Raw genomic sequence first — 24,477 nt, 5'->3', positions numbered from 1 at the left:
TATTCTTTTTCTTTTTTTAACTGAAATTATGCTAGCAGTACTGGAAGTAGCAGTAGTATACCTGATGGTCATCTGAATTAAATTCACCCATTTCTGTCCATTTTAGTTTGCTGATTCCCAAGATATCGATGTTTAGTCTTGTCATCTCATGTTTGACCATGTCCAGCTTACCTTGTTTCATAGATCTTACATTCCAGGTTCCTATGGAGTATAGATCTTTACAGCATCGGACTTTCCTTTCACCATCAGATACATCCGCTACCGAGTGTCCTTTCGGCTTTGACCCAGTCACTTCATTCTTTCTGGTGCTACTAGTACTAGCCCTCTGCTCTTCCCTAGTAGCACACTGGACACCTTTTGACCTGAGGGGCACATCTTCCGGCGTCATATCTCTTTGCCTTTTGGTACTGTCCATGGGGTTTTCATGGCAAGGGTACTGGAGTGGGTTGCCATTTCCTTGTCCAGTGGATCACCTTTTGTCAGAGCTCTCTGCTATGACCTGACCATCTTGGGTGCCCCTGCATGGCATAACTCATAGCTTCATTGCACTACACAAGCCCCTTCGCCACAGCAAGGCAGTGCTCCATGAACGGGTATATTACAGTAGCTAGCAGCTTTTGAGCATTGCTCCAGCATAGAAATGAAGACAATTTGGATCTGTTAGGAAATAAATGCAACACAATTCAGACAACTGTAAAAAGCTGGAAAATTTAAAATTGGGATTCGAGTTGACAATATCCTTTATTAAAGAAAACCATTAAACTATTGCTGCAGTTCGCAGATGAAATCACAAAAAATGGATCTGCATTTCCCAAGTTCATCTTTAGGCTGAGGTTGTGTTAAGAATTCCAGGTAGCACTGTAACTGTCAAAAGCTGTTTTTCTTATTTAATGTCAGTTTTACACCCACAAGGATTGTCAGTTTTATATGAATGTAAAGCTGAACTTGCTCTCTTAAGTTATAATATGGAAATTACTAGAACATTTAGTCTGGATGACCTTGTATTACATTTTGCAGTGTCAAAAACAAGAAAACTTTTGTTATAAACTATTAGCACCCCCCTTAATGGTAACTTATTCTTAATTTTCTACAAGTGGGTAGATTTTTATGTTGTTTATGAACTGCTGGCAAGAAAAGAAATGATTGTTGAAATTTCTTAATGAGAACTTCTGAACATACATAAATTCTAGCACAGCTGCGAAAATAAAGGTTAAACAAAAACAATATTATCTTTATAGGTGCTACAGGTCAAATAAGCTGTCCCCTACTTTTTTGCGGTCCCCCAAAACTTTTAGGATGCCTTGTGCCTGTTCCTGTAGCCATCTGCTTTGTCTTATCTAGATAAAAAAGAGTTACCTACTTCAGATATTTTTCACAGTAATTTCTTCTTTGGAAAATGGCACTACCCCTGCTGAATCCCATCTCTATGGGATTGCCATAGAGATTAGCACAATATTGAGTATGTCACTTGCAGATTCTGGTGATGCTAAATGAGTGTGTCTGCTAAAAAAAAGAAATAAAGCTCCTTCCCTTTATTTGGTAATACTGTCAGTTTTTATGTATGCAATGCTGTGGATCAGGGGAAGAACTGGGGGATCATGGGGAACTGGAGAAACACAAGTTTTCCACAAAGCCATTGACTAAAGTGGGACTAGAACCCCAAACTTTTCAAGTTCTCACAAATATTGCAATGTCCATTGTCTGCTGTTATGCTTTGCCTTCCTTTTACAAGCAGCTGGACTTAATCCTTATGTTGGCTACATAAGCTAGACAGGAGAACATGGCTTTCTATCTTTGCACCAAAACAGCATCATATTGCTGGTTTTTGACTGCCCTCAATTTCAGAATTTCTGAGACAATGTCAGTCTCTTGGCTAGTGCAAGCATCTGTAGCAGCCTCTGCACAGAACTGATGTGAAAAAGCAGCTACTGCATGTGCGTCCAAGCTTAGTGAGGAGAGGGCTGGGGTGGGTTGCTGCAGATCCCAGTGAGTACTTAATTGCAGCAGGTTCCTTCACAGTCCCATAACAATGGTGGATACTTGCTTTTGATTAGAATCCACAGCATCCACCAAGACATTCAGTTGTCTTGTTAAACACACTGCCACCCCAAAGAAGCCCTTTATGCTGCACCCCTTGCTCCAAATCAAACAACTGTCTAGAGTGGTGTTTTCCTTTCAGAGAGGGGAAAGCACAAAAATAGGTTCCAGTTGGTCTGATTTCCTGTTACAATTCTATTCCTGCTTCCCATGCTAAGTTTATCAAGCCCCTTTCCTAGTGATAGTTGCTCATTAAATTAAGTAATGAATTCATGAAGCTTTTCAACTTCTGAGGTGAACTACTCTCTTTTTTAATGTCCTAAAGAATTTCCTTTAGGATCCCTGAAGCAGTTAGTTTCCAGATGACTCTGGGATGTGAGTGTGATATTTGAGCCCCACAAGATCTCCTGTTGTAATTTTATTTGGCTATTCTCCTATTCTTTTAACCTCTTTTCTTTCTTCACTTGGATTCCCAGGTGTTTCTCAGTATCTACATATGTATCCGTTAGTCTACTCCAGTGAGTGTGATGGAAACTCTCCTGTTAGTATATAGCTGTATCCTATCCTTACTTTATCAGGTTTTCATCACTTGCTCGTTGTAAAGGAAAAAAGATAAACTTACAAATATACTGACCCATTTAGAAGTGATGAAGAATGTCCTTATGTCCTTTACACATTCTCTTTTATCTCATTAAAGAAAGCAAAACATTTTTGAAGGGGGTAAAATTCAGGATAGAATAGAATTCTGGAGCCCTAGTGTGTGCGTATTTTCAGGTATGTGTGACTTGAGGATGATACTTTCGATGCGTGAATTCAGGCAAAACCTATAGAGTATGAATAAGTCTTGCTTACTCATGTGTATGTCCAAGAAATGTGTATGGTTCGTTATTATGTGTATATTATGGTTCGTTATTATGCATCAGTGGTGCAATGCATTTCAACATCTTTTAGTTTGAGATGCTCAGCCTACATGTTCTAATATACCCAGATGCCTTTTAAAAATAGACACCTCTCAGATCCACATAAAAGTTTGCTTCTGATACTTGATGCTTTAAAGCAAAGTACATATCTGATGCTCAAAGCCAAGCTAATTAGTTGACTTATCTGAGCTCTGTCACAAACAATGCATTCAGCAGATAATCAGAATGTATTGAGGAAATTTTCTCACTTTTCTAATGCAGCATAAAATGGAATTATTTTTTAGAAAATAGCATTTTAACATGGATTCTTCTGTGAGTATCTTCCATTCAAACTAATGTTTGAACCAGCTCTAGGCTAAGATATCAGAACCCAGAAAGTCACTGTATGCAAATACAACTTTTCTTCCTCTTGTTATTTTTTCATGGTTATTTTTAAATGAACAGATGACTTTAAATGACTTCAGAGGAAACTGATGGTCATCCATCTCTTGAACTGGCAACCCTAGAATTTAGTAGTGAGTTATCTTAAAAATCCTACATGTGCCTGGGCAAATGGATTTTCTTTCTCTATCAGCAGGTGGAGACAAGAACACAGACATTAAACATCAGCCTGGTTAGCCAGCTTTCATTTAGAATTGTAGCTTGTTGCCACCAGATGGAAGCAGCTCCATTCTAGCTACTTAGATTTTCTGAATTGTATTAAGCTTCCAGGTTATGTGACATATCTTGTTCCACTTTTGTGAAATTCTGCTAAGGTCTCCATATAAATGCATGTTCTTGCTTGAGTTGATCCATAACTTGAACTGCAAGCTAGCACTGGAAGTGGAACTCCGTAAGTCGAACTACAAGCTAGCACTACAAATCAATTCTCATGCCCTGCTTCTCATGTAATGATCTTACTGGAGACCACCATGACATAACTCGGAAAATCTAATCTTTGCATCTTGTTTTTCCTTTACTCCTTAAGAATATAATAAGAGCTAAGCTTTTAAAGAGTCTAAGAAACTGGAGAAAAAGATGTTCCTTCTCGTTTTGGTCCCTGGTAGTAATTAATCTGTCTCAGACCATATTATCAGATCATCTTGAATACATTGTATGAAAGTTTCCATAGAAATGATCTACTTGTTAGGATGAGACATAGCTGTTCCTTGCCCCAATCATGTTAACCATCTTCTGTATCTGTGGTATTCAAACTGTTGTAGTTGTTGTTTCATTTCTGTACTGCCCCATAGCTGAAGAAAAGTTAGTATGTATTCAGTAAATTTAGGATTAGTTACTATGTAATCAATGAATTCTTTAATGCATGCATAGTTTCTTTTTATATTATATGAAATTTATTGTTGCACCATTAATTATAACATTTCATTCAAGTAAAATGTATCACATAAAAGTATTTATGAATGGGTTCTGCACTGATTTTTCACATCGAGAAGAGTTTCTCAAGTATTTCAAGTTTGAGTTGAGGACTACTGCTTTATATTATAAGTAGCCGGCCTTGGATCAAATTAACAAATGCGGTTGGCTTCCACAACTAATCCTGACTGCAGATGTCACCATTTACCAATCTCACTTGTGAATTTTTGGGAATCACTGCCAAAATGCTTAATAAAAAGAACAGGTCTTGCTGCATTTTTAGCTGACTCTGACAATGGAGTTGGTTCACTGTTTTTCAGAGTCTCAAAGATGCCATGATTAGCAGATATTGTTGCACAAGGCAACAGCTACACACTCATTGCCTTTATCACCCCACCTAAAATTTGTTGGGAAATGCTTTGAAATAACTTTTGTGATCCAGTTCATATGTTTCTCTCCCTAGTTAAACTTTAAATACACAATATTCCATAAAAAACAGTTCAAACTACAATAAAAACATCCAGATGCCCAGACTTTCTGCAGACAGTGGGCATGTTCTATTTGTCATGGATTCCTAGAATTCATTCTAAAGTTGTAGTCCTATGTATGCTTGCTTTGGAGCAAGCCCACTTAAACTCAGTGGAACTTATGCTTGATGTCTTCTTAAGATAAAGAGATAAAATCTTCCTGATTGTAGCAGCCAGCAGTTCTAAAAAGCCTGGGGATGAAAATCACTGTTGAGAAAGAGTTGGAGGAGGAAGAACAGCACTTCGGAGCCTACATTGTACAAATAGTGCATGTTTCTGCCAAAATTAGTCTTTTGAGTCCATTTGTTTTCAGCTGGTAATTAGCATATTTGCTAAATTCTTAGCCATTGATCCACTGGGGTAAATACTTAATTTTCTAGAACATACCCCTGGTGACCATGTAGACTAATTGTAACCACTGAAAGAACAAACCATTGCATCTGTATTAATGAGAATTTTACTTAGAATACAGGCTTTTCCTGAGAAGGGAACTGATCTGGAAGGTTTCTGTATATCAATGTCTGGGCAGAAGGTGCCTCAGAGACTTTTTTTTTTTGGCCTGTCCTCCATCCTTTCACAGTTATTTCTCTGGGTGGGGCTTTGAGCCTAGATGACAGGCGAGTAGGAGCTGAGCCAGGGCTGGAACTGCGCACTAGGACACACTATTTCTCTCCCTCCAAGCCCCATTTGTGACCTCAGGAAACAGCTGGTGCTGTTCTTTCCAGCCAGCTGAAAAATTGAGGCAAGGGATAAGAATTTGGGAATCCCACAGATCACAGCACTATCTATGGCACTTATGTTGGGAAAGGGATTCCAAACAAAACTATGACCCCTGGGATGTTTTCCCTCCCGAGATTGCTATGTCTCCCAGAATATAGTTTTTTTAAGTGACTTGATTTATATGATGTACATTGATTTGTCTGATGTGTTGGGTTGATGTAGTACCTCATTGACAGAGTCGTGTAGACCAAGGCTTAAATAATGGCAAAAGGGCCTGCAGACAGTATTTTACCATGAACAAATCTTAACTATGCAAACTACAATTTTATAGCATCCTGAAGCTCATGAGTAATTTATAAAGAAATAAATAGAGGGAGTATGTGAGATGTTTTATTGAACTACTTTTTGAGATTGCAACAAAAATATTATTCAACATTGAAAGCTGTTAAAGTGAGGTTACTAGGTCACCAGTAAATTTTAACAACTATTTGAAGGATTTTTTTTTTGGGATGGCACTCTAAAATTATAGTGTGAGGTTATAATTTACACAATGCTATTTGGATCCTTTGATGAGAAGATCTACAACTGACTTATGTTCTAAAAGATCTTTCTTTAAATTTTTTCTCTGTGATTTAAAGTAATGTAAGAGATCAAGCAGAGGTGGACAAGGGAAAAACACAAGTCGGAATGAAGCAGGTTCAATGGCTTTGTTTAGCTTCATCTATAAAGCTATATAATTAATAGAAGAACCGTAACTAGTGAGATATGCATACCTTCAAATTGATTGTACATTGAATAGTCATTAATATGCAGGGATAAGCCTAATCCTATTGAGTATTTCAAATACCTGTTCTAATACATTTTAAAGCATTTTACTGAATAAAATATGTCGCTCAAGTTTATTAGAGTTACTGTAACAGTGATTGTTTTATAAGTATTTGTGCTGAATCTCTTGGGGGGAAAAAGCCCAACAGTATATTTTCTTTCTTCAAGGGTGTTCGAGTTTCTCTTGTCAATCTCATTTTTCTGAGCAAACCACATGTAAAACCTCACTTTAAAGTCACTTTTAAAACAAGTGCTGGCCTACTGAGAACTGAGGTAAAAGAAATGAAACCTGACAAACTATTTTTGTAAGATCTTTTTGTGTATTCATTAGGAAGGGAAGGAAAGAAAGACACTTAATCTTTTTGGTTTGCTTACTATTGAAATGAGGGAAAGAGAAGGAGAGGGAGGGGATTTCGTGATAAAATGTGAATTACAGAAATAAAACTACAATGGGTTCTCTCCAAGTATATTTTCCCAGGACGAAGCTATGGAAGGGCCATGGCTCAAAGGCAGGGCACCATCTCTGCATGCGTGAGCTATCGGGTTCAGTCCCAGGTATCTGCAAGTAAGAGCGATGCTGGTGCTTGCTGCGACTCCTGGCAGAAACCCTGCAGAGCTGCTGCCACCACTCCGCATCAGCAGTGATCAGCAGGACCAGCATCTGACCCCATACAAGGCACTCTCCTGAGTGAACGTTCTTTCTCACCTGATCTTAAAGGACATGGATAGTTGCCACAGAGCTGGGAGCAGAAGTGCAGCAATGGCATTGCTTCTGTGTTCTCTGGCTTGGAAGGGCTTGGTTTCAGTCACACGGAAAAAACAGAAGTTTTGGTTTCCGGACAGAGCCATTCCTGCCAGCAGTGATAAAGTTAATACTGTGTGGGTTTCAAATGAACAAGATGTGTTTCTTGCTTATATTGCTGTCAAACACAACTCCTTGTACTCTAAAATACTCTCCTGCCCTAATACCTTTCGGGAGATGATATCCCTCCATGTCTTGGCACTTCACGCTGGTGCCAGGTGCTCCGGGATGTGTGCCCTAGCATGAGGCGGGAGTGCCTGTGTAGTCTTGAGCCTGCACAAGCTGGGGCTGCTCAGCCTGGACTGCCATGGCTGCAATATTTGACATGAGGAAACTCATGAGCTTTCTCCGCCTGGTTGGGTGCTATCATCATTCTAGACCTGATCCATGGGTGGCCTATGCTTCGCAGATCTCTCAACTGCAATGAGTAAATGAAATTAAGTGTTTTTAAGAACCTGTGTCTGTTTCTGCACTAGTTAAATCATAGGAAGATATAGCAGTAGGATACTGAATAATAGCAATTCCCAAAATGTTGCCAGTCATTTAAGATGAAAAGATTTAAAGGCAAACAAATAATGTTCTACTGAGGAAGGGGAATTTTCAGTATAAAGACATGATTTACTACCCTGGAAAAATTGTGACTAGCTCATTAGCCTTAAAACAGGCTTTCTGTCTGAGATTCTGAACTGATTCTAAATCAGATCTTTTTTCCAATACTAAATTTAAGCTGAACAATGGATATTTATGGCATTTGCTAATTAATGTGATCTGGAGAAGGAAGGGATTCCTGTTTACCTCCATGATAAATTCTGTTTGTCCTATTGTTTGGGAATGTATAGAGGTTTCCAGTTGTCCATAAGACATTTAGGTTACAGAGAACTAGTGTTTGATGACCTTATAACATTTGTTTCTTACCTTTTGCTTCATCCTTTGAAACTTTCTCCATATCCACTGTACGAGACTGTCTTGGTCATTTCATCTTTGGTTGTCCTTTCCACCACCTATTCCACCCAGTCCCAGTCGGTCAATGTCCTTGTTGCTTTTATGCTTTGTTCAACTTAAATTAAGTATGTAAAAATAGCTGATTTCGAATTGGTTCAGAGCCCCAGGCAGAAGCTGCCATCTTCCTCCTATTTGTTTCCTGGTGGTTTTCCTTATGCTTGTCAGCGTTATGAAGTACAGGAATGTAATGGTGAGTTTTATAGTCCTTAATTTTCAGTTGAGAATTAGCAGCTCAGACCCAAGCTACATTTTAAAGATGTAGTTAGCAGTGTTTTCTTGCCCCAAAGTCAATGTAGCATCTTTCAGTCTAGGAGCGAACCTCCCATGCCTGCAATTTTCATTGCCAAAATATGATCAATCTGTTTTAATAGTAATAAAAACTCTTTGGTAATGAAAATTACAGACACAAGGACCCTGATCAGAACTGGGACCACAGTGGGAGGCAAAGAATAAAAACACCCTAGTGTAGGGCCCTGCCCCTTCTTTGCTGTAGTAAGAAAGATGTAGCTATATAGTCTGGGTTTCAGCCTCACTGCTTCTTTCTTACTTTGAAAGGATTGTATTAGAGACATTAGATTGCAGTGGAATACGGGGGTGGCATCACCAGTTCTGGTATAGGGGCCTTAGTTTCCAGGGACACTGCATACAGAATACCAGTGACTGGGAGCAACAGTAGGAGAAAGACGTTAGTCCGATTGTGGGCTGCCCACAGGGATCTGATTGGCCACTGTGGAAAGTAGGATGCTGGGACAGGTGGAGCTTTGGGTTACGGAGTGCTTAGGAATATTCATGTTAAATTCTCAGACCTTTTCAGTTTCAGAAAGGCTTATACTAGTTGGTGCCATTTTGTAGTACTCAGCATTTTTACATAATGTCCTCTTTTCCTACCTCTAAATAGTCTTCTTGAAGAAATATTATAACAATTTCAGAAGGGGGAGTATGATCTAAAGCAGGCTACACTTAATAGCTTCTTAAATAGAAAAGTAAAAAAGCTAAAGAGGAGGCACGAAGGTGCAACTGGACAACATGGCACTCACGATGTTGGTGTGATTGTGTTATTTTTTTAGGGTCGGGTCTGAAACATTAAATAATATGAAAAAGGACATCAGATGCTTATCACTTTCAAATAAAGGTTCCTTTTGTTATTGGAGACAGGGTTTATGCTTGGCATTATGGGTGCTGTGAAGATTAGAATCAAAATTATAATATATGAATAAAAGCCATAGCACATTAGAATGGCTAAAAGATGACACTTGATTCTGGAAAATTACTGGCTTTGTATTTTGTTGGGTTGCTCTTGGGGACAGAATTAATATTTGAGTCATAGCTCAACAGGTTCTGTCTTGTACCATGATGTTTATGATAAAATACAAAACTTTGATGCTGTGAGATTGCAAAGGGCTTTTCTCACGAAATGAATAATACCAATGAAGAATTCCATGCCATATTGAAAGAAGGCATAGAATAATTAATAGAGCATGCAGGGATTTGTTTTGCTTTGGAGGTAGATAGGGAGCAGTATTTCTCATACATCTGTACAGGTTTTCAGCTGACTTCATAGCCAGAAAGTGGGCAAGAAAATAACATGATATATTTTCCTTATGCTTAGGGAAGTGGTGGGGGGGCACACAAAGGAAAAGCTGCAGTAGTGGATGAGTAATTGGCCATTAATATCAAAACTGGGAAGAAAATCCATCTATCGAATCCTTTTGCTCAATATAACTTTTTCCATAAGATGGAGATTGCTTCAATCTTTTCCTATCGGCCTTTGAAGTTTGCCTCTTATTATGCAGGGTAGGAATGTTCTCTTTGAGGATTTTGTCAGTACTGATGAACAGGTCTTCCTCCCAAAATATTTGCATGATAAAGGCATTCTTCTTCCAAGGTACTGCTTTCTGTTTATAGCAATAAAAAACTGGTCCAATCCAGAAGCATTTATTAAGGACGCTTTTTCCTCTTGGAAGAGAGAATGCTTGTGGAGGGTTACTTTCTCTGACTTCTTTTTGTTAACTTGGCAGAAATAGAGGAATTTCTCATGTTTATATTGCAAGATGCTTTCGTGCTGTCCAGATATTTTAGCCTGCATCTTTTTTAGTGATCTCATGTGTTCTTGTTCTGGTCAATCTGATGAATGCTTTTAGGCTGCAATCCTAAGCCCTTTATTCTATGTAATTGGGCAGAGATAAGATGAAGTTCTTCTGTTACTTTTGGACCTGAGCTGTATTGATTCCTCAGTGAATTTTCTGGTGGCTAGCATATTTCTGCCTCCTTGAGTACCTACATTCTCAAGAAAGGGTGAAAAAGTGCAAGGTCACTGAGAAGAAACAAGTTCAATCGAAACAACTGCAGGATTTCACAATGAAGCGGGTGATCTACTGTCCCCCCACATGAGCAAAGCTTTGCTTTCCCTTATCAGCTCATTTTTCGACAGCTGTCAGGAGAGCCTGAAGTCAAAAACTGACCTATTCTCTGGGTCAATGTTCATGGTTAGTGCCTACTGCATTTTGGTAATAGAAAGCTCTAAAGACAATGCCAGGTAAGGGCTCTCCTGCTGTAAACCCACAGGGCCACACCTTCAGATATGCACAAGTTGAACTATTTTTTAAATCATAATAATGAAAACATTGGTTCAAATTTGTTGTGCTTAAAAATAATATACAAGTCCATAATCAACTGTGGAATGCCCTGTCCTAAAGCCAGCCTGCTCATCTCTCAGTATGTTGTCATGCTCCAACTAATTTTCCTGGAGATAGCTAGCATATAACTTGCTAATGACATTCAGCAGACTGATAGCTTTATAACCAGCAGGGTCAGGTCTGTTCCCCTTTTTATAAATTGGGACAAGAATGGCAAGCCCCCCAGCCTCTGGAATGCATGCTGAATGATCAATACAAATTAATAAGACTGGAGACCCCTACTCTATATTAGCCTTAAGAAGCTCAGGTAGAATATTACCAGGTTTGAATTTGGAGAAGAGATCTTGGAGGGGGAAACAGTGGACCACTTGGAAAGACTTTATATCAGCCAGCTGACAACTTTGCCCTCTTGCATATATCTGGCTAAAGTACAATTCCTAGGAATCGGCAGGGATATAGTGCTATAGACTATTTGTCGTATTGTGCCAACCTCTGGAGACCAGTCTTCAGAAAGTAGCTAAGTCATTTTGCCCTTAATGCTTCTCCTAAGCATTGCTATGTCTTTCTTTGGGCCTGTTTCTTTTTTTCTTTGATTAGGGTTTTATATCTCCTCTTCAGCTCAATCCAATCAGCAGGGAGTGCTCTTAGATTCAGCCTGCTAAATAGACCATTTATTTTTCAGTCCTTTTTCATAGCCGTGCATTCTCTATCAAACCAGTTTTTGGACTTGGAGGGGAAGACATTATTTTACAGGGGCCTTATCATTCAGACAATTTTGTATGGAGCAGATCAGTTTTTCAAATAGACCCAGAACTATTTCAAAATAATGAGATGCTAACAGTGCATTGTGATTGCAAAGACTTTGTTCTGAATACAGTAATTTAGTTAAGGCATTTTCCAACTTGACTGATCACCTAACACGTGATGCTTCTGTCTCTAAGTTTAACATTGGTTTATGGACGACATGGTCAATACAATTGCCAATATTTAAAGATAACATCAGAGATAGATGGTCAATCTCGATACACTTGCCCACCTTACAATTGGACACGAAATTTAATAAATCATACAGCACTATGAAAAAGTCAATTGTGGATGCTCCAAGATCAGATAAGACAAGTCTTGAGAGTTAGTAGTAGATGGATTTTACATTCATTCAGTGGTAGAAGTCTCCTTGGTTTAAGGTAGTTGGGACAGCACTAATTACTGAGGGTTCAATACCAAATTCCAATTTTCACTATTTCTAACCTTCTTATGTCGTGCTGCTATTCCTGACAGCACATGTGACCATGGGTCCCGCAAATCAAAAAGCATGAGCCTGGGCTGGTATAAATGAATGGGGAAATGTTAGAAGACCAGCATTGTTTTCAGACTGAGGTTTCAAAATATAAAATATTTATTTTCCTTATTCTTACATTCCTTCTTCATAATCTGTTCGGATTTCTGTTCAGGGCTGTTAGGGTTTAACAAATGAGCCAATTATGAAAATGGTTAGATATCTAAAAGAATGAGAGTACAGGAAAGCAAAAAATGAAAGAATAGTAAAAATGTAAAACATACATTTTAAAAGATGAATGTTAATTTTAATAAACTGTTTGAAATTTGTGTCTGCTGGGTTTCTACCTAGGCCTGGGCCTAATTTCTTAAAAGCTTCTACCAGAGTGGTTTAAAGCTTGTTATATTTTGGTGAAAATGATTGTATATGCTCAGACTCTTTCCTTAACAGAAAGCGCCACCTTTCAATTGATAGGCTTTCTCCGTATGCTATCTTGTTTTGATTAGCAGACTCTTTCCTATTTGTTTTTTCTTCACTACTTACCCAGCAGGGTGAACCAGCGACAGTCCCTCCAGTGCGCCTCTTTGGCACTTTGGAGAAGCTACTTGGAGATCATGGAAGGTGATCTCTGAAAAGAAGAAGGAAAAAGGAGAAGGGAAAAAAACAGCATGTGGAAAAGGGTTCATGATTGTGGTGGGGAGCGGTGATAAGAGGGTTGCCAAGTCCCCTGAGTTATTTGCAGGGTGGATTAGCATAATATGCAACCCATCCTGTGTGTTTATTTTATTTTATTGAAACCATCTGATGACTTTTGTACCACATTTTGTTTTAAAATGTTATACAAAGTCAAGCATATCCTGTACTACAGTTGCATCTGAAAGCATAATTCTCTGTAATTTCATGATGTTATTAAGAGAGTCACATAAATTTTTCTAAACATTTTTTTTGGTGATTGGGAATATATATATATATATATATCTAGGGCTATGTATATCTATTCCTTTGCCTTGACATTATTTGACTACTTTAGAAAGCAGGGGAACGTTTGCAGTGACAACCCCTTCTAAGAGGGTTCTAAACGGCTACAGTTGAAAAGTATGGTAGATGGACCCTTGATCAAATTAATCAGGGGCCCTCCTGCGTTATTATGTCTTATGGACTTTATGCTCTGGATTTATTTGAAAATTGTAAAACCCTATTCAGTGCATCTGTGATGTGCTCAAGTTGTATTTGTTGTCACAAGTCAACATCAAGGATGTTTACTTGCTTGAAAAGGTGTTGTCACTAACTTGTTTTTCTTAAGTTATTCAAATCATTGTACTGTGTCATTATACTTAGTGGATATGGTAGGTTAAGCTTCTCTGATACAAAAGAAGGGCAACGGTTTCCAATTAGCTGCTTTTAAGACCTTTTCACACCAGGCACAAAGTATCAGAATGACACTCCTTCTGCCCACACCCCATCCATACACACACAGGGCCATTTTAAATTGGAGGTCATTTTTAAAAGGAAAAGACAAGAAGCTCAGCGAAATAGAATTTGGAGGCAGGAAAATGGTGCCCTTCTGAAAACTGCTTAGTGTTTCAAGTTCTTACTTTTCTCCATGGTAAGGCCAGTTCTGTTCCGACCTGTTAATCTCCAGTTCACATTTATTTTTTTCAGGAGGTATGGAATCTGAATTTTATTGGATGAAGTATGTGAACATGTTGGTGTAGGTTTGTGCACTTCAGGTCACACAGGCCTTTTTGTAGGCAGGAAGGAACAGTAGTTTCAAACTTGAAAACTTGCTCGTCTGTCTTCCCAGTCCAGTAAAAAGTTACCATCTGGAGCATGACCACATCTCTGATGACCACATTTGTGATTAGAAACTTTCAGAATCCTATGTGACACAGAAATCCTTGCAGGTTAATTTCTTGTTCATTCTTTTTATTTTTCAGGTTGGCCTTCATTCTTTGATGTGATTGCTTCTGACACCATTACATTCACTGATGACTACTCCTTTGGGATGCACAGAGTTGAGACAAGCTGCAGTCAGGTCAGTTTAGAGACAAAAAGGCCATTCTGATGTTAAAGGTTGCAGAAATCCTTGTAGTTTTCCTGCTCACATCTAAAGGTTTGTAAATCTCTTCGTTACCCAAAGTACTAATTAAGGTTGTGTGATGGGTCACAGGCATGACATCTGGTGGGTATAAGCCATAGTCAATGTGCTAATGAGAATCTGTTTTGTTATCTGGGTTAAGCATTTAACGGAGCATACATAAATGGCTCAAATCAGAGGACTCTGAAATGGTCTTCTGGGAAGGCATCCCTTCAAGGCTCACCTCTGATCTTTAAGTCTAAATACAACTAGTTTAGCTGGATGTTGGGACTGTATGTGTGCTGCTGATTCCAGCGTTGTGCGTTGCTGAAGAGTGGTCTTGACAAGAGTCCAGTAGCTGTTCCCAGGGTACTTTCCGCTCATCTCTGAGTCCCATCAGCTAAAAGAACCGAGTGACTAATAATAGCAGACACTCTCACTTTGCCATTATCTGTCTCATTCTTACTCCTTTCATCTATTGTCATCACTAGCCTTCTGTGGCATCAACGGCTCAGTCCCTGACATATCAAAGAATAAGGGCTGCTGACCCGGCAGTTAGTGGAAAGACCAGACACAGTCACAGCCAGCTTCTTCTGTTGAAGATGCCCCAACTTTGATCAGAACATAAGTTTGATCTTCTGGAACGAGAAAGATCAGGAAGGCTCTCTTTATAGTAGTAATGCACCAGCCTGGTTCTTCAGCTTACGTTCTGTATCATAGCAATGTATCATATTGCTACAGTAATATAATTGTAAGCCCTAGGAATCTCACTGACACATTCAGCTCAGTCTGGAGGTGCTTTCCATCAAAATATGCCTCAAATGCCCTTATTCTTAGAGACATGTCGATAGTGATAAATGACCTGTATTTATATTTTGTACACCTGTTATTTGAAAATGAAATCTGGTGTATACATATTTTTAAATAAATGAAATGAACAATACATGCTTCTAACTTAAACTAAGATCAGTTCTCAAGGTGCTTCTAGTACACAAGTAACCCAAGTAGTAGTTTTAGGTGGCAATATTTATCGACATGCCAATGTGACTTTGCATAGAAGGAACGGTGAACCTCTTGATCTGTTTTGGATAGAAGAGACTGGGTCTTTTTCTCCAAGTGTTTCTAAGGGAATCTAAAACCTTCATTCTACCATTTTCTGCAGTACTGCAAGGGCTCCTGGGACACATGCCTTGATTTGCAGAATGCAGACTGAATAGCAAAAGGCGTGGACGTGGCCTGCACCTAACCAAGTCCGTTCAGTTTGCAGCACTCCTGTGCAGCTGCGGCATGGGAATGAGTAAGCCAGTCACATGGGGCTCTCCCATCCGTTCTGAAGGGCCCTTGCGCGGGTTGCCAAAGCACCTTGCATGCATCTTTACAGAACCCTGTAGGTTCAGTCACTATTCCTGGCCTCATGTCGGTACTGGAAGACTGACGGAATGTGGCTTGCCTGAGGCCACCTGGTGACTTCATGGGGTGAACTCAGTGCAGCTCTTGCTTGAGTCACTATCGATTTATTGCATATATTCCAGAGCAGTTTACATTTGGCTCCCAGTCAGTGGGCTTAGCTTTAGCCTTTCAGATTTTTCTGTGTCATTACACATTTTATAGTCTTTGAAAGGCTGTGATTCAGAAATGGGTTTGAAAGGTGCAGCCTCATTGATTTGGATGACCTGTATTAGTATATGAAGTACATGTCCTATTCTTCTAAGGCATTAACACATCATGTAGAACATGCAATAATTTCCTTGCTCTTTCATGGACCTAGCAACAAGAATCATGCATCCAGCTGCAAAATACAATGGTTTTATTACAAACAGGAACTGCATCTGGATCCATTCTGTTAAATGGAGAGCAAAATCTTTTTTAAGAGTAAGAATGCAGCAAATGACAAATTAAATAGTCTTTCCAGAAATATCCTACCACCTGCTTTGCTCAAGTGTAATTGTCTCTCTTTAAAATATCATTGGTTTGAGTGACTAATAAATGCTTGAGAAGAAAATTGCCTTGCTAGAAAACTAAAGCACCCTAGATATTCTCAGTGAAACAACATTCACAGTTTTCTTAGAAATACATCACTGTGCAAGTATGTAAAATGTTAGATATTTGCAACAGAATCCATGCAGTTCTCTTGAGAATCCCTCTAGTTTTTGATTATACCTGTAAAAGTCAACAACATAGTTTAATCATGAAATGGATGGGTTACATTGATTTACAGTGACTACATTATTGAGAGCTATCTGCACACCATAGCAATGGACTTATTTTATTTATAGCCACAGATCAGGGCCAAACTACATGTTGTGTAAATCACACATAGTAAACCTAGTTGAGTTTGGTTATTTACCTCAGTACATGGTCCCATGGTTGGACTGGGACTGGGACATTCCATGAGAGGGGATTCAAGTTCCCTTTCCTGATGTTTAATGAAAAGTGGAGAAGAACCAGAAACTTTCTTCTCTTGAAGCACCACACTCCTGCTCTAATTCAAGAGAGGAGAGGAGACAAACTCGCAGAGTTCAACTCTATAAGATTAAAGGATTGCATAGCTTGGTCCTCAGAGAGGTGAAATATGTGCACAGCTAGTTAGGGCTAATCCATATTACAAAATTGGCAGATTGAGAATCCAACTCAGAACCTGGGGTTGGCGGGGGTGGGGGGGGGGGGGGGGGAGTATTCCTGTGATTCTTTTACCAGGTCAATGTTCAACCAACTTCTGGCAGTTAGACCTGGCCCAGTCAGATTAAGCCAAACTACAAACTGCACAATGGTGTAATAGTCAAACAAATCTTTCCTGTGTGCCAAACCCTCCAGAGAACCACTCATTTTATGTCTTCCATTCTTCTGACTGTGGCTGAATGTGCAGATTTCATAAACTCTGGAACCTATTTTATATGAGGTACAACCCTGGGGCTGCAGCTGCCTGGAGGAAAAAATGGATGACTGTAGTGCATCACCCATGCAAGTGCCAGATGGAGTACTGTTGAGCATAGGAATGTGCTGACACTGGAAAATCTGGCTTGCATGTGCTTGATGGAAGTAGACCAAGTTGGGTTTTTTTTTTTTCCTGAAGAGCAGACTGCTGTCTCTAAGGCTGGCTGTACTTTGTGCATTTTTTAAACATGAAGAAAACCAATCACGCAGTTTGCGCAAATATGTGTAAGAATGGTATTTCATGCATTTTCTGCAAATTGACACCCAAAAAGCATGTTGTCATTATGCCATTTGCACAAATCATGTGATGAGTACGTGCCTTTTGGATGCCAGATTGCACAAATTGGCCCATTTTTGCAAGTTTCCTTAGCAGATTGGTTGATTGTTTTAAAAGTGCAATTCAAAACCCTACTTAGAAATGTATGTGTGTGAGTTGGCTGAACTCACACCATAGCAGGGCAGCACCAGTGCAGGGCTGGTGAACCAGAATGGTGAGAATCCAACAGATGTTCACCTCCCTATCAGATTCTACACACATCCCTAGTTGAGCACAATAGCATTTTCTTAACCTCCTATGCTTCCAAGGCTCACTATCAGGAAGCAATATGGTTCCATTAACCCATATTACTCTACAGCAATGGTGACGAAAGCTAAGGTTGCAAAGGAGATTTTAAACCACATGCCTATGGACTGAGCCCTTGTTGCATGGAAGACCCTGATCTCTGAGCTCTCAAGATTGCTGTGTCATGACAAGTTGGAGCTAGCAATGCAGGAGCAGAAGCAGAGGTGAAGTCTGCCTCTCCATCCTCCAGCCCCCTGCTTTCACTAGATGGGCTGCCCAACCCATTCTAGCCTAGCTGGGAATGTGCTTCAGAGCAGTAGGCTGGAGGAGACGCAGGATAACTCAGACCCTGGCCTTTCTGATCTCCTCCTCCCTGCCCATTGCAACATCTTCTTTCCTCTTCCTCTGAGGTCCTTTGTCTGGCCCTACGGAAGCAGTCAGTACAGCATTCTTAGAGATGCTCTTTTAATGTATATGGACTGGGACTTCAGTGATACTCATGTATTTTTCATATGCAAATGCTTTTAAGATGAAAAACATATTTCTGGAATGAACAAGAAGGATGTTTTTTGCAAGTCTATTCATCCGTCTGTCTTTTTAAAAAGAGGAATACAAAAAGGAGGAATTGGTCAGTAGTGACCTACAACAAATGATGCTTTGACTTTTTTAAAATTTAGAATGCCAGAAGCAGTTTTTGGCAATTGCCTTTCATCAAGGAAATCCTGCAGTGACAGGGCCCAAACAGCACTTAATACATGTGTGTTTGTATGTCGTTCCAGAAATTCCCCAGGCTGAAATGCAAACAAGTGATCAATCACTCTGTGGTATTTTTAGTATTTTATGTGCACCTCACAGTGCCATATCCTACCAGTGTTCAAATGCCCCGGAGGAAAAATGAATGAGATAACGACACCTGAGAACCTTTCCTGTGAAATTGCTATAGATACATGAGGTGTTTTTTCAAAGATTTGTCAGAAAAGAATTAGCAAGTATTTGTAGCCAAGTATTTGTTTAACAGAATTCTTTTTTTGACATAAATTGTGCTCATAACTCTGGATTCTTCAGCTGCAATCTGAGCTGCCTTAAAAATGGATCTGGTTTTTGCTGCAGAAGAAAAAGTTAAAGGAACTTTCACACTCATGATGATTGCGAGCATGGTCTACATAAATCCCCCACATCATGCCCTTTTCCAGCTTGGCAGGCTTCGGCTTTGTCCTATAGATATTTTCAAAGGCCAAACGTTTAAATGTTCATTTAAACTAATAAATGATTTTAATCCAAAGAGTAGAAATCATAAGAACTCTCTCTTTTCAATATTGTGAGAATCCAGTATAATTTTAATTTAGTTTAACAAATCATTCATTTTGTTCAAGCTTGAGCATCATTCCATCACGAACTTTCCACATTTGATATTTCTGCTTCAGGTTTCTTGCAACCTTCATAGTAAATGGCAGGCCTATGGGTGTTCGTATGCAAGAATATTTATAATTCAGGCCCCAGTGTATGTTCTGATTCAGAATCCGGTGCAGATACTGCATCGTAAGCCAATCGAATTCCACTCCATGTGCTTTTGTTAGTTTAACACTTCAGTTGCATGCATGCCTTCAGCCCTATGAGCCTCTACTTTGATTACCTATTCATATGAATCCATAACGTCACTTGCAGAAGACTTGAGACATGTCTGGTACATGGTATCATTTTGCATTTCCGGGAACTGCATCCCAGTGCAGTCAATATATCTCTGTGTTCTCTCAATATGGAAATTCTTCTGCTGCAGGAGTGGTTTTACAACTGTAAGATATCCTGGTACTTTTAGCATTTAGAGCAGCACAGGGATCTACTGATTGATTGGAAATCCAGCAGCTTCAGTTTTTAAATAACACACAAGGGGAAAAGCACTAACTAATCTTAGTGTGCAATGAATGAATTTTTGATCAGAATGTGTAACTAGAACTGAATCCAAGTGTCCAGTCCACCAACAGACAGGCGTTTTAAAGAACTGCCAATATAAATCAGATACTCTCAAAGAACAGCCTCATTCTTATAGGTAGTATGTTTGTTTTGTGTAAAACATACATGAATGCAACTTTTTCTCTTTTATTTCAGTGTGGTGCTCACCTTGGTCATATTTTCGATGATGGACCTCGTCCAACTGGTAAACGATACTGCATAAATTCAGCATCGCTGTTGTTTGAGCCTGCAGACAAGAAAAATGCTGGAGAAGGAAGCTCCAGTTCTACTTCTGCCCAACCAGGGAAGACAGAGCTGTAGCAGGAAGAAAACTTGGGTTCCTAGACGACTATAAAGAATGTGCTTCTAAATTGCCTTCTATCTTATATGTTTTTAAACAAACTTGCAAAGATAATCTGCACTATCAATTTTTTCTGTATCAAAATAAGGCCTTGTGTGTCAATGTATTTTTGTTAAATAACCACACCTAAATAATTGTTGACTTCTCTGCAATGGGGAATCCCATTACAAAGGAGTCTTGGCACTACGGGTTGTTAATTGCCTTGTACTCTTTTGTTAAAATAGATTTGAATATTATCTCTCTTCCTTTGTGGGGTAGAAGGTTACAATTCACATTAGTCTATGAAGAATTGTAGTATATCTTACTACTGAAATTGTTCTGTTCTGATTTATATGTTATGTGTAACCCACCCTTGCTCTATAAGCACCCACCCTTCCATAACGAAAGGCTCAGACTTCTGCCAAAATCTCAAAATTGTATTTATGTTTAAGCAAAGAGTACATAACCTACCCTCCACTCCTGCAGCTGAGGTACTACATTTTAATCAAAACAATGAGCTTCCTTTTGTTAGGACTGGCCAAAGCAGATAGCAGACATTTGTCCTTCTGTGTATCTATGGTTTCCCATTTCAACAGTTCAAGTTACAATCAGGATTTAAATGAATGTGGATAGAGATTGGTTTACTTTAGGCAGCAGTGGCCAGAGCCTTAGGGGCCAGCTCCAGCTGACAGAAGTGGAGGAACACTATTTGTTGTAGGTCACTTGTTTTACCATTCCCCTAATGAGGTCCTGCAAAACAGCAAAGCATCATCTTCACTGGAGAGCCAAAGAGGATGCACAGGGTGGTCTGAACTAGCTGTTTTTGTGGGTCATGTTTCAGAGCATGCAGCAAACAACTGGTGCAGCTTTATACAGCATCCTTGGCCATGTTGCTAATTAGCGTTCCACTTTTGTCCTGGGAAAGTTAAAGCCTCATTAAAGATGTACAGACTTTACTAAAAGCCCTCTTACAGTGTTTGGGCAAGCATGACAAAGGATGCCGTGCCTTTTCTCCTTGCGAATAAGTGGGAGTAGGCCATTGTACCTACACATGGACGAATTTACAGCAAACGTGTTACTCAGAGAAAATCATCTGGCCTTTGCTATCTTGCTGTTCTTCAGCTTCTGCATGGGTGCAGCCCTTGTCTTCTCGCACATGTACAGCAGATGCACAAAGAGTGCTTCCAGAACAAAGAGGGGCAAACCAATCAATAAGAAATGCAGCAAGGAGCAGTCATATCCATAGAAAGAGCGAGTGGCATAATGAGGAGAGAACGTGTTTTCAATTTAAATTTGTCCCAGTGTCCTTATTGAGATGAGAATAGTTTTTTAAGTCTTGGAAGGAAATTGCTACTTTGTGCTGAAATGCTCCTTTTTACATTGCAAGAGGTCTGGCGCAACGGCTCTATGCATTGCCTTTAAGTAGTATATTTAGCAGTAATTCAGGATAGCTGCTTTTTCTGACCTATAGGCACCACAGCACTGATCAAGATAATTTTGTCATGCAGTACTCGATATATAACTTACTACCTGAAGTTTCTTAACACTGAAGTCCTATACAATAGATTAGATGTACTTACTACCTTTTTAGCCTTACAGCTAAAAGGAGCCTTTACAGCCTTACAGCTCAAAGGAGGCACACCATAGGCTAATAAATATCATATAGAACTGAACACTAGACAGATGTAGAATGTCAGAATGCATCCATATTCATAACAAAACCTTTACTTTTGTTAGCATCACTCTCATTTCAGCAGTTCTCTCATTTCAGCAGACTTCCAAATATAGTGGCAGCATGATTTCTGTCTGTCCCATTGTTGGAATTTCATTTTTGTTTCTGTTTTCAGAAGGCCTGTTCTTATTTCTTTGTTGGAAGAAAATTGAGTTTTCTCCTATTACATTTGTTGACATAAATCTTTAATAAGCTATATCAATAAATATTTGGGACATGTAGAGTTTACTTTTCAGATCACAGTTGTAGTTAATGGTTATCAAGTTTCTGTATATTTCTGTCTTGCATTAAAGAAATGTATCACTAAAACTTCAGTGAGCAATAATGTCAGCTGTCCATTGGTCAATTTATATTTGGAGGATATGGAATGCAATGAACAAAGTCAGTATGGTGAGGTGTATGCGATCGGTTGGAGTCTAACACCATTAACATAGAAAAGGCATTGTTCTTTCTCTGTACCACAACACTGAGAAATGTTTTTTGCTATGAATGCCAGCAGTGGATACAAGCATGACTGATATTGCAAAGCCCAAATACTGGTCTCTTTGTTTATGGACTCAAGAAAGATTGTTGGAAGTTGAGCACAATATATTGCTTGGAAGTCTATTGCTATATGTCTACATTGTATTGTGTGAATGTGAATAACTACTGAATGCAAATTATATCAAAATAGAGCACTCTACTTTATAATATATCTATATTATATAGAAGTTTGAGAATCATATATTGCAGAGTATATAAAGATATTTTAAAGAAAGAGAAAAAAAATAATGATTATTTTAGCAAATAGCATTTTAAATATTTGAACTTTTCCTTGGAATTGCTCTTTGCTTTCAAGGTATCAGTGTTGGATTTTTCAATGAAGATATCTTTTAATATATTTGTTGTACTCAGATAAGCAATAAATTAAATTTATAAAGAAACATGTCTTAGTACTGAGTGTTATGCACCTCCACTTTTATTGCAGCTGTATTGTTTCCAGCTTTCGATTGCTTCCTCCGCACAAGAATGTAAGAGTTGTGCTGGATCATACCAAGGAATTGTCTCATCAGCATTTGTTTCACACTGTGATCAACCAACCGTCTGTGGGAAGCCCACATGAGGACCTAAGCATACGAACACTAAGTTTTCAGGCACTGGCTCTGTGAGGAATAGAACCTCCAGCACTGGAAGCAATATATAACCTTCATGACTAGTAGGAATCACTAGTTTTATCCTAATCCCTTTTTGTCTAGTCCCTTTAAAGTCATCTGAGTTGGTGGCCAACACTTCATCTTTTGCTAGCAACTTCCATTCTTTAAGTGTGTGCTGTGTGAAGTCCATCCTTTAATCTGTCCCGAATTTCCTACTATTCAGTTTCATTGTTATGAGAAAGAGAATAACTCCCTCTCCACACCATGTGTGGCTTATACACCCCTATCATGTCTTCCCCTATTTACCTTTTTTCTAAGCTAAGCAATCCCAGACATTTTATCTTTTCCCTAGAAGGGACTTGTTCCAGCCACTTGATTGTTTTGGTTGCCCCTTTATACATTACCCCTTTTAGCTGCAGTGACAAGAATTGAACAATCATAACTCACATTGCATTTATACCCCATCTTTTTTTCCTCTTCCTCTTTCTCCTCTTCATTTTATCCACACAATGGTACCATGAGGCAGGTTAGGCTGAGAGTCAGGGACTGTCCCAAAGCCACCCAGTGAGATTTCTGGCCAGGTGGGGACTAGAAGCTGGACCTCCAGAGTTCCAAGGGAGCACTCTGACCATGGTGCCACAGTGGGATCAGTGAACACAGTTTTGTACACCGTAGTCAATGATAGCCTGTTTTGGATACTGCATAGCAGCTCTTGAGATCTACAATCTGAGATCTTGTAGCTTCCTTCATAAAAAGAGGAGGAGAAAAAGTAAATAGATAAAGCATATTGCAATTCCCTGCTCTGCTGTGCCTCTGTGAAAATATTTCAGGGATCCAGATAAAGCTGAGGGGAAGAAACATTTACAAAAGTGCTCAACCTTCACTTTAGCAGAAAGATTTGAGCTCTTTGTGTACATTCTTGGCTTGTAGAAAGCTCAGGATTGTTCCACAGTGATAACACAGTGCTTATTGTAAGAACTCTGCAAAGAAGTCCCAAACTGCAGTTGAATGGCTTGGCTGGAAACATTTTCTTGAGGATTGGTGTCTAGGGAAACAGGTTTGGAATGCCCTATTGTTTGTCGATAAGCTTGGTCTGATAAATCAGCTACACAAAAAATTGGGCGAAAAGGGAACGCTTATGTTGTCCTCCACCCATCTGGCATGTTGACATTCCTTGAGAACTGCTGTTGCAAACATTCAGTTTTCATGGTCAAATATTAGAAGGGCTATCTAGGGCATCAAAGTGCAGTGGGTGTAGCCAATGCTGAGAATGCCAGGTGGTCATGATCTGACTTACTTGTCAGCTTTGGAATCCACTAGGTCACTAAAAGCAGATTTATATTGCTATGCAATTTTATATTCATTTGCCATGGCAAGGCTACTATGTATATCCACAGGAGATACAGGAGACTATATATCTTGATCTTTCACAGGGGTGGGAAAGCTCTTTTAGCCTACATTCCCATTAGCCCCTGCCCAGCATAGCCAATCCTGAGACACAATGAGAGTTCTAGGCCAAGTTACCCACTCATGATCCCCTTTGTGATGTGCACCTACTGCTGCAAAAGTATTTTGTATGGCATTATGTAGTATAGTCATGGTTGAGTGAGGCAAAATGGAGGCTCACTTCTGTTAAGCACAGAACTGAAAC

The 24,477-nt window shown here is 39.3% G+C and overlaps 1 protein-coding gene across 2 annotated transcripts in view; it reads left to right on the top strand.

The window, feature by feature from the left end:
• MSRB3 (methionine sulfoxide reductase B3) overlaps positions 1-22,616 on the top strand; it is an 80,495-nt gene extending 57,879 nt beyond the window's left edge. For both annotated transcript variants that reach the window (XM_044422969.1, XM_044422970.1), the window contains exons 6-7: positions 14,036-14,133; positions 19,778-22,616. In XM_044422969.1, the coding sequence (XP_044278904.1) occupies positions 14,036-14,133; positions 19,778-19,942 (263 nt within the window). In that variant the 3' untranslated portion in view covers positions 19,943-22,616. The remainder of the gene's footprint in view (positions 1-14,035; positions 14,134-19,777) is intronic.
• The last annotated feature ends 1,861 nt before the right edge of the window (positions 22,617-24,477 follow it).

The sequence above is a fragment of the Varanus komodoensis genome, unplaced genomic scaffold (assembly GCF_004798865.1).
Source record: "Varanus komodoensis strain SLA01 unplaced genomic scaffold, ASM479886v1 scaffold13_1, whole genome shotgun sequence".
NCBI classification, from domain to species: Eukaryota; Metazoa; Chordata; class Lepidosauria; order Squamata; family Varanidae; genus Varanus; species Varanus komodoensis.
The sequence above is the reverse complement of the archived record's forward strand: the minus strand, read 5'-3'. Positions and strand labels throughout refer to the sequence as shown.